This window comes from Protopterus annectens, chromosome 10.part0, assembly GCF_019279795.1.
Source record: "Protopterus annectens isolate FY-2018-M chromosome 10.part0, PAN1.0, whole genome shotgun sequence".
Classification (NCBI taxonomy): Eukaryota; Metazoa; Chordata; order Ceratodontiformes; family Protopteridae; genus Protopterus; species Protopterus annectens.
Window position 1 is genome coordinate 890950285 of NC_056744.1, and position 10081 is coordinate 890960365.

Sequence of the window (10081 nt, forward strand, 5' to 3'; positions counted from 1 at the left end):
CTCACTATAGCTCTCAACCTTAGCACAAAAAACCTGGACAAAGCCAATAATGGGGGTATAAAGTCCCAAAAATAGAGACAAATTTCAAATATTCATCTTGTAAACTTAGAAAATTGGTAGAATACAATGCTTTGTGTTACCATGTACCTTCTGAAGAATATGAAGTCTGAAATTCAAATGTCTGTCATTTATTATTTATTTAACATTTGTTAACCAGGAAAGTCTGACTTGGAACAAAAGGCAATTTTCAGCAGAGGCCCAGGGAGAAACACTCCATACACATGTCTTTGTAACATGGGAGGACACCAGAGCACCCATAGGAAACCCATACAAACACAGGGAGGACATGCAGACTCCACACGGAAGGCACCCCAGGCATGAATCAAACCAGAGAACCTCTAGCTGTGAGGCAGCAATGCTATCACTGGATCACTATACCATCAACAACTATTTATTGAATTAAACATCCATTCCAGAAACCACAGATTTTATGAGGAACAGAAGAAAATATGAAGCAAAAGTCTGCAAAGTTTTCACAGATGGTGGTGGGTAGGGAATTCAGGCTCTTGCTACCTGACTGTAAGGTACAGGGTTCAAGCCTTAGGTATTCTCTACCCACCACCAGATATGAACTGGGCCATCACACACACACACACACACACACACACACACACACACAGACATTTTCTCTTCTCCTGCGTTTCGTGCCGGAATGCACACTTCTGGTTTCGGCTCGGAATGCACACGTCCAGTTTCTCGTCTTGTTCCAAGACTGCTGACTCTGCAGTCTGATCCCCTTCCAGTCTATGCGTTTAGCACCGCATAGACTTCTGGGGAATCAGCAGTCTGCTTCTTTCTTCCTGAATTCGGACTGTAAAGGCAGCAGTCCAGATTCACTTTGTATGGAGGATTTCTAGGACTATAAGACTGTACCATTGTGGTTCACAGCTGCAGGGGGGGGGGCTGCAGTCCGATATCATGAGCCACCACTGACTAACATGCTGCAGAAAACAGTGAGCCCTTCCAGCAATTCATTTGAGAAGGAGTTGCAGCACATGTTCTCTTACATGGCTGCTGTGTATTCACAGTTTGTTACTGGTGTTCTAATGCAATTATTCTACTGCTTTCTTAAAGTCACCATCCGTTGTATGTGCCAGATCTATTCATATTTTCTCTACACTGACTGCTGAGAATAAAACTACCATTACCTTATTGCTGAGAATAAAACTACCACTACCTTATTTAAACACACACACACATATGTGTGTGTGTATACATATATATACATATATATATATTTTTTTTTTTTTACAGGAACAAATAATACTATTTTGCTATAAAGTTTATTTTAATAGACAATAGGCAACATTTATAAATTCCAGTATAATGCTTCCTACAGTTACTCTAATGTGCTCTCACAGTAGTAAGTACTGTAATACATGTTGTGTTCAGTTTTGTAGCTTAATTGCAATGTCCATTTTTAGCAGCCAGCTGTGACACTAACAGGGGCTTTACTTGATACAAGATATGGACTTCAATGATTATGTTCTAAAATAAGCAAACAGACAAGCCAATTAGGAACTTCTCTGATCTGAGACCAGAACATAACAGCTTTCAAAGACACTATGTGCACTTTGACTTTTGTGGTATATGGAGTGTTATAGTAAAATTGTGAAACAGCTGCCACACCAAGTTAATGCCTCTCTCCAACAAAAAGCTAACTAAAGTCAATAAAAATAATGGAAATGAGGCAAAAGCAATTCCCAGTATAACGAATCCACAAGTCAATAATTCCAATTGTATAAAAAGCACCGGGTTTTATTGAACAGATAAGCTCTTTTGCTACAAAAGCTTCATCAGATCTACAATTAAAACCAGAAATACCAGAATATAAGGGAAACAACCCTAATTGATCAGCCTATCATGTTATAAATTGAATGAACACTTAAAGCAGTATCATCAAATAAAAACAACAGTTCTAATGACTGTATGGAAACCTAAACAAACAATAAGTGCATAACTTAATAACCTATAAATATAAAAAGCAAATCAACAAACATACATAAATACATATAAAAAACATCATATGCATACACACACTAAAAATAACATTACATACTATGCGTTCATCTGATATTCCTACGCTGCCTCAACCTAGGTTTAATTGAGGCACGTTCATTGAGACCTGATCCTCTATCTGCTCTCAACAAAACTATCCATTCACATTCTTTACTCTCTGTATAATTCAGAATATCACCCCCCTCTTATTTGGAATTACTACCTCTAAAACCCTAAATAAAAATCCATGACCTGCACCAGACACGGCTACATGTTTCGCCAAGGCATTATGTCGGTTACCTTTCTTAATATGGTAAACATGCTCTCTTATCCTATCTTGCAGAGGACGATTAGTCTTACCCACGTAGAATGAGCCGCATGATGTACAAGTAGCCAAATACACAACATGAGAAGTCATACAATCTGCTTCTATAGTCGTGTCGAAAGTTACTTGATACAAGATATGGACTTCAATGATTATGTTCTAAAATAAGCAAACAGACAAGCCAATTAGGAACTTCTCTGATCTGAGACAGCTTTCAAAGACACTATGTACACTTTGACTTTTGTGGTATATGGAATGTTATGATATGGGAAGATTAAGCCCCTTTTCATGCATTTAAGCTCTCTAGGCTCACACTACAGCATAACAGAAGCTGGTGCCAGCCACCACAGAATACAAGAAAGAACATTAAAATCGGTGATATGTACATTTCCCTGTTACACAGACAGGTGTTGGCAGGCTAAAGTTCTTAACAGCTTTTAAGATTGTTCATTCATCAGTGGGACACTGGCTGCTTTCTGTCTGACAGCACTGGTTTGCAGTTTTAAAAACCAATTTACTACACATGGATCTGCTAAAAAACAGACTAAAACCAAAACAAAAATGAACACTCCTTAAACTCTACATGTTTTAAGAAATTCATTGCTTTTATTTTGGAAAATGTGTTATAATCTATAAGAGATTTTAATTAGGAAAACAGATCAATATATAGGGGACTATTTTGGCAAATAAGACTGGATGCAGGCACAGTACCTTGTTTGAATGACTGCATTTCCATCTCTTCCATTTTGAGACAGAAAGTAGACACTCTTTAATATTAATATACAGAGTTCTTTTAATAATGATATATATGTGTGTGTGTGTGTGTGTGTGTACACACACACACACACACACACACACACACACACACACACATTTAGAATTTGTGAAAGTTTTTATTCAGTTGATGAGTTTATTATTTAATTAGTGTATTTAATGATTAATCATGCATTAAATATGGTAGACAGAGTATTAAGGTTATTCTGAAGAAGTCCATTGTTTGTTGTGGATGAAAGCATTAAAATAAGAAATCTTATGTTAGGTGTCCATTTATTTTGTTTTTGTTTTACAGATTTTGAATGACATTCCTACACATTTTTTATTTAACTAGCAGTATACTGGAGCAGCTAAATCTCCATGTACAACAAAGAATAATGATTGGGTCTCTCCAGTCCTGACTCAGTTATGTGTTCTTGATATGAATAGATGCCAAGCGTCACCTCTAAAGCTTTGCTTTGCACTGCTCTTGAGATGACTCACTTGATATCCATCTCTCAGATGTAATAACAATGTGGCTATGAGACCTGATCATAATCCTCTATGTTATGCACCATTCAGCGCTGGTATGGTTTGGTCTCACTCTGTACAGAAAAGTGCTGACAGAGATTTGGCAGACTTAAAAGCTGTAGATGAATGTTTGTTGCCACACAAATTACAAAAGTATGGCAGGATGAAGAGTCTAGTGTGACAGTACCAAGTCAGTCACAGGTTTTAGGACTGTAAAACAATTTGCACTTTCACACGGTTTTCTGTAACTAGTAACAAACACAATGAGACAGCTAAAGCTCCACGCCCTACAAAGAGTTAGGATTGGGTCTAGCCATTAACATCCACTTGTTACATGTTCTCAATGTGAAAGTCAATCTTAAACATTCTGAGCTTAGCTTCACTCCACTCTCACAGTAATTTTTTACTCTCCATGTCTTGAAAACATAACAAGTTGGTTATGATCAGAGACCTGATCCTAATCTTTGCGTCTTATTCATTTTGCTGATCTGGTGAGTCTACAAAAAAAATGAGACTTTCGTTATCAAGGATGGTTTTGAAAGGTGTGGCAAGGAAATAAAGACACAGTGAGATCTCACACAAGTCAAGTACAGCTTACACAGGAAACAAACAAGATATACCAAACCCAATTTTACTCAGTAACAAATGAAAACTAATGTACAACAGCAACGCATATAAATGCAATACATATAAATAAGGCAAGACAAATGCACAACTAAGAAAAATGTGGAATGGTTATTTGATAATGCAATTGCATTTACCAAAACATGATAGCAATATTTAAGCCTTTTACTGGGAATAACTCAACAGTCAAGAGAGCACAAAGTAAGACTTTCCCTAGCTGACATTCTACAAAACGATACCATGGTTTTATGCACCAGTTATGTGCCACTGCCACACATTCTCCTGGACAGAAATGAAACTTTGTTATACACTCTTAACATATTTCTCCATTGTCTTAAAAAGCAGCCATATAGACATGTGCTCTTATCTCACTTACTGCGGTCTCCTATTGTTCGAGTATGACACAGAAAACCAATTTACAAGTCCAGTAAGTAGCTGCATGCATTTTAAGATGGCGTTCCCTTGTTCTTCACATTAAGTTTAATACATGATTTCACTTTTGCAAACACACACTCATTCTCTCCCATTCTAGAAATGCACTTTGTTGTCAGACTCCTGTTATCCCTAATCTTTGACAAAAATGTGGACTGTCTGTCACATGTATTAGGATTCTGTCAGACTGCTAACTTCAGCCTTTTGCAGTATTTCCCTATTTATTGTCAAGGTGTAATTTGATTACTTTAACTGTGCCCTGCTGTACGATTTTGGACTTTACTTTCTCTGCCTTGATACACTGTTATAATCTCATTATATTTTATTTGACCAAATCATGACAAACAGACATTTAAATTCAACATACTGAATGCACCACTGCAGTTCTCTTTCAGTGTAGACATATGGACATGTGTATGCATCAACACATTGCATAATAACTCTTTTCCACCTCACTTCCCAGACCCTTCAGTTGCCTAGCAATGCTCCCTTAACTGCTGTATATACTTCCTTTTCTTTCTTTCAGATTAATAAATATGAACCAACTCTGCATATTATTCCTAATGAGGCCATTTGAAATCTAATTTTAATGAGAGACGACTAACAACCATAAACAGGGTAAACAGTATAACATCTGTTATAATTCTATAAAACCTAATTGGGAACTCGGGGACATCATAAATGTTAAGTGACAGAGAGAAGAATAACTGGTTTATAAAGCGCATGATACTCCTGGGTCAGAGATTTCATCACTGAACCTTTTTTTGTTAGTGTTTGTAATGTATGATACCTGTCCAACACAACATTATGGGGCAGCAACTTTGTATGTTTTTTTCCTTGACTGCTATCTTTTACTAATAGCATCATACTTAAAAATATTACATTGCAAAGCGTTTCCTTTCATCTGTTTTTCATTTCCCCCCATTAAATTTTATCTGACAGTGCTATGAAGCATCCAACAAAAAATGTAACTGAGTTCAGTTCAGTCAGCTCAAAGTAAACCAGATCTTAATCAGCTACACACACACACACACACACACACACACACACACACACACACACACACACACACACCACTGTCACCGAATCAAGTTGAGAATGAAACATGATTCAATGAAAAAAGGCAGTCATCGGTCCATCAGTGTAACATCAGATCAATGGTATTACTTCTTTGTGATGTAATATTATACTCTTTTAAGATTGCACTTTTTTCTAATTAATACTAAAAGAAATTCATCACAATTGTTGTACTATATTATGTACATTCATATTAAAAGAAGACTTCAAAGCTTTCCTGCCTAGTAAAAGTTTTGACAAGTCCAGCAGTCATGCAATATTTTTTAGCTACATTCTTGATTACTTATATGTGGTTTCTTCAAATTACATGAAAAAAACAGAATGTAGACTTCTTTTTATGTTGCAAAATAAAAAAGATACAGAAAAAAGAATGAAAGCAACTCATATATTTGGGCTAATTAACAGTTTTAGGATAAACAATGCTATGCTACAAAGTGGAAAGACCATGGTTTGAATCTTGCAGCCTTCACTTCCACATTTTCAAGAAATGTAATAACTCTCTATGCTGTCAGCTGGAAATACACTTTAGATTTCTATATCATCGCTTAAAAAATGTGTAAAACAACATTTAGAAAGGATATGCTGCTTACTGGCACTTTTACCTTTCTCAATGGATTGATTTCAAGTGCTGACCCAACCCCACCATGCAAATATGATAGCTGTCTGAAAAATATAACACTATATTCCAAAAGTGTTTTCACAGTATCCAGTACTTTCTCTTGGAACCATGCAACTTACAATGCCAGTACTATAAATGGCTGCAGTTACAATGCTAAATTTCAATAAAGATCACTCTCAGCACCTTTTGGCAGAAGCACACTTCATGCCAAACACAGACGGCACAGCTTGGCCTGTCAAATTGTGAGTTTTATGAAAATATTGCACCTGAGAGATGGTCCACCTGTTTGAGAGATCTTTTCTTCTTCTTCTTTCGGCTTTTCCCAGTTAGGGGTCACCACAGCGGATCACTATCCGCTCATGATTGGCAGTGGAGTTTTACGGTGTCGAGTTGCCAGCCCGGCGCCCAACCTTCCACAGAAGGCACACACATGCATGCACTCACACCTAGGTCCAATTTAGTGTGTCCAATCCACCTACAGCATGTCTTTGGGATGTGGGAGGAAACCGGAGCACCCAGAGGAAACCCACACAACCACAGGGAGGACATGCAGACTCCACACAGAAGGCACCCCAGCCAAGGATCGAACCGGAGAACCTCTTGCTGTGAGGTGGCAACGCTAACCGCTGCACCACCGTGGCCACCCCATCCACCTGTTTGAGAGATGGCAAGCTCAAATTTGGTTATACTAAAGCAGGCACTGCAAGTAATCTTAGCTTGCATGGGAGATGAGAAATAGTTTGCATTTTCCTTATGTGCTCTTATCTCAAACAGCTTATAGTCCAGATATGTGTGCTCTTTCCTCCCTCATGCAAACAACTGGCTATATTTGAATAAAACAATCAATGCCATTTTGATAAATGATATGGATGCACTAAGACACTGAAAATATGCTTTCAAAAGCATTTCACTTTTAAAAGTCTGTATACTATACTGTAGTTGATACTAAAAAATAAAACTGTTGAAAATGTAACAATTAGTAGCTGACATTTTTTTTTTGGTCCATCAAATACACATCATTTATTATGCTCAATGACAGCCGTATGCAATATTTACATGTATTTTAACACAAAGTGTCCATTTCTGAGGCTACTCATTAAATTATTCCTACCCCTCCACCCAGCAGTACATCACAGTTCTTCCTCTTGTAGTATGGAGACATACCATTTTGTTAATTTTGAAAGAACTCAACCAGGGCACAGACATCAACGATCTTAGTTTAACGGCTGTGTTACTCATATGACCAACTATTGCCATGCACTGTAACATAGTGCAAAAGGAAGTTAATACCTCCACAAATATACACTACTGCATTAAATGGCAATATATAACTTTATAATGGTGAGGATAAGCAGAAACTGAACTTAATTGTTGTTTTGCTTGTCAAAAAGCTGTCAGCTGTTGCACCCCCCACAGTGTACACATTATACATACATGTAGGCGTGTGTCTGTGCGTATATGTGTATGTATGTGTATATATATATATATCAACAGAAAAACAGACAGACACACAGATAAATATAGATTTATATATAAGACATGCACAGGCAGTATTAAAAAATAACAAATTATGTGTATATATGTGAGTGTGGTTGTATGTCTCTCTATAGCTGTATCTATCTAGCTATATATACAAAGAGAGAGAAAGAAAGAATACTTGAGGGCATGATCAAAGATAGTTCTCAGCTACATAACAAAAATATGTAACATGGCACCTGGCACTTTTAACATGACATTCATTGTGCATAGCTCTTGTACCCGCATTTTATAAAGCCACACCCACCTCTGCTGTAAAGATCCGAAAGAATAATTGTGGTCCCAGCCCATTTGGGGGCATTAAGTTTGTCGGCACTGTGGTGCAGTGTAAGATGCCGTTTTACCAGTTAGATATAACTTTCTATATGGCTGTTAAAGCAAATGCCAATTTACCTGTTTTTAATTTGTTTCAGCATGATGTGAGATAGACCACAGCACTTCAACATTATAGTTTTTATTGAACATAAAAAGTTACGATAATAACACCAAGTGCACCTCATTATTACAGAAAACTATCACGGTTCCAAGATAGTTTAAAGACATAAACTTACAGGTGCTCCTCCTAGATGCAGACTACCAATAAAATGAGAGTAAGGCATCTTCTCCTAAAGAAGACACTAAGGCTGGCTGGTAACCTGTGCCACTTCATCAACAGTAAATACAACGATATGAGGTTCTCCTATGCAGCATCTTCGAACTTACTTTATACCCCCCCCCCCAAGGCTAAACGAATAGGAGGCATTTGTCATTGCCCAGACAGTACACTGGATTCCATATAATTCAACTTTACCTGGAGAAAACGGTTTATCAAAGGTCATCTGATTCCAACATGTTAACAAAATGTGATTACATCGCAACGACTTTGTTTCCTTTGAGTGACTGCGAGTTCATTTTGAGTTCTAATTCCCAAATTGATAGGGTTGCATGAACTGTACCAGTTACCAGACACACCAATTTCAACAAGAAACTATGTGTTTTTTAAGGAGCTACTTACTTTTGTTCAGACAAACAAATATTTACTAAGAAACAATAGTGTGGCGCTACAAAATGATCATTTCTCCATCTATGATGTGCTAATTGTGTTAAATGCACTCGACAATTGTTCTGCCCAGTGTAATTGTGCAGGAGGTGATTTTCAGTAGAATCTTGCATCTTTGCATCATGGTACCCTTGGCTGGCTAAAACACGTATGTATTGAGGACACGTTCGGTCAAGGCTGCAAATGGTTATTGCTGCACAGATAGGCTAGAGCCGCTGTCACGAACGTTTGCAGGTATAAAACAGATGTAGCTGCATCAACCATAATGACTGCGGATATTTGCAAAATACCATTCCATGAATCAGACTTAAAAACACTTCAGCTATAGAGCAGGGATTTACAATAAATACTAGAAATACTAGCACCTACCTCTTTCGTGGTGAAAGTTTTTAGATGTGTGGATTCTATGCCTTTCAAATACGTTGGCCATCATTTAATCCAATAACTGTATCCAGAAGGAATTTAACGGGGGTATCTCATACGTAGACTGCTTTAATAAATGCTCAAAGTACAAGTCAGTTGAAATGTTCTCCTTGTTAAAGTTAACACCTCCACACGTACGTTTGCGAAGTGGCTCCCTGCAGAGAAAACAGTCTTTTCTCTGGGAAATGCAGATGCACTAGTTGCTCTGACCAGTTTGGGTTTGCTTCCCCAGTGGGCGGAGCTGTTCGCGCTGTACTGCGCTATTAGGACTGTCTGCCCGTTGGGGGCGCTTTACGGAAACCTGAAGCCAAATCTGTTTTTTCCTGGGCGTCTGCGCCTGTCGCTACCACGAGTATCCAGGACAACGCCGTGCGCCGTCGCAGCATTCTTTTTCATTCATATGTACGGTTTCTTTAGTACATCCCACCCGTGGCATTAGCTTCGTGTGGGAATTTTAGAGCGTCTACACTACAAATAGCTGTTTTAGATAGTCTGTTGCCCAAATGCCTCACCAGTCTTTTGCGCTCCAAGCCTCTACAGCGTTGGTTAACCTCTACAGACGTGTCAATGTCTGTCTTTTGAAAGTTTAATTAAGCCTTTTTTATTTTTTTTCTTTATGTATATGTTATGTTGGACGTACTGTGTTGGTCATCGATGTTGGTAG

General features: G+C 37.9%; 1 protein-coding gene across 1 annotated transcript in view; it reads right to left on the reverse strand.

Annotated features, from left to right (window-relative positions):
• Positions 1-9639, reverse strand: part of BCAR3 (BCAR3 adaptor protein, NSP family member) — a 738013-nt gene extending 728374 nt beyond the window's left edge. The window contains exon 1 of the mRNA XM_044085684.1: positions 9364-9639. Within this exon, the coding sequence (XP_043941619.1) occupies positions 9364-9427 (64 nt within the window). The 5' untranslated portion in view covers positions 9428-9639. The remainder of the gene's footprint in view (positions 1-9363) is intronic.
• Between the last annotated feature and the right edge of the window lie 442 nt (positions 9640-10081).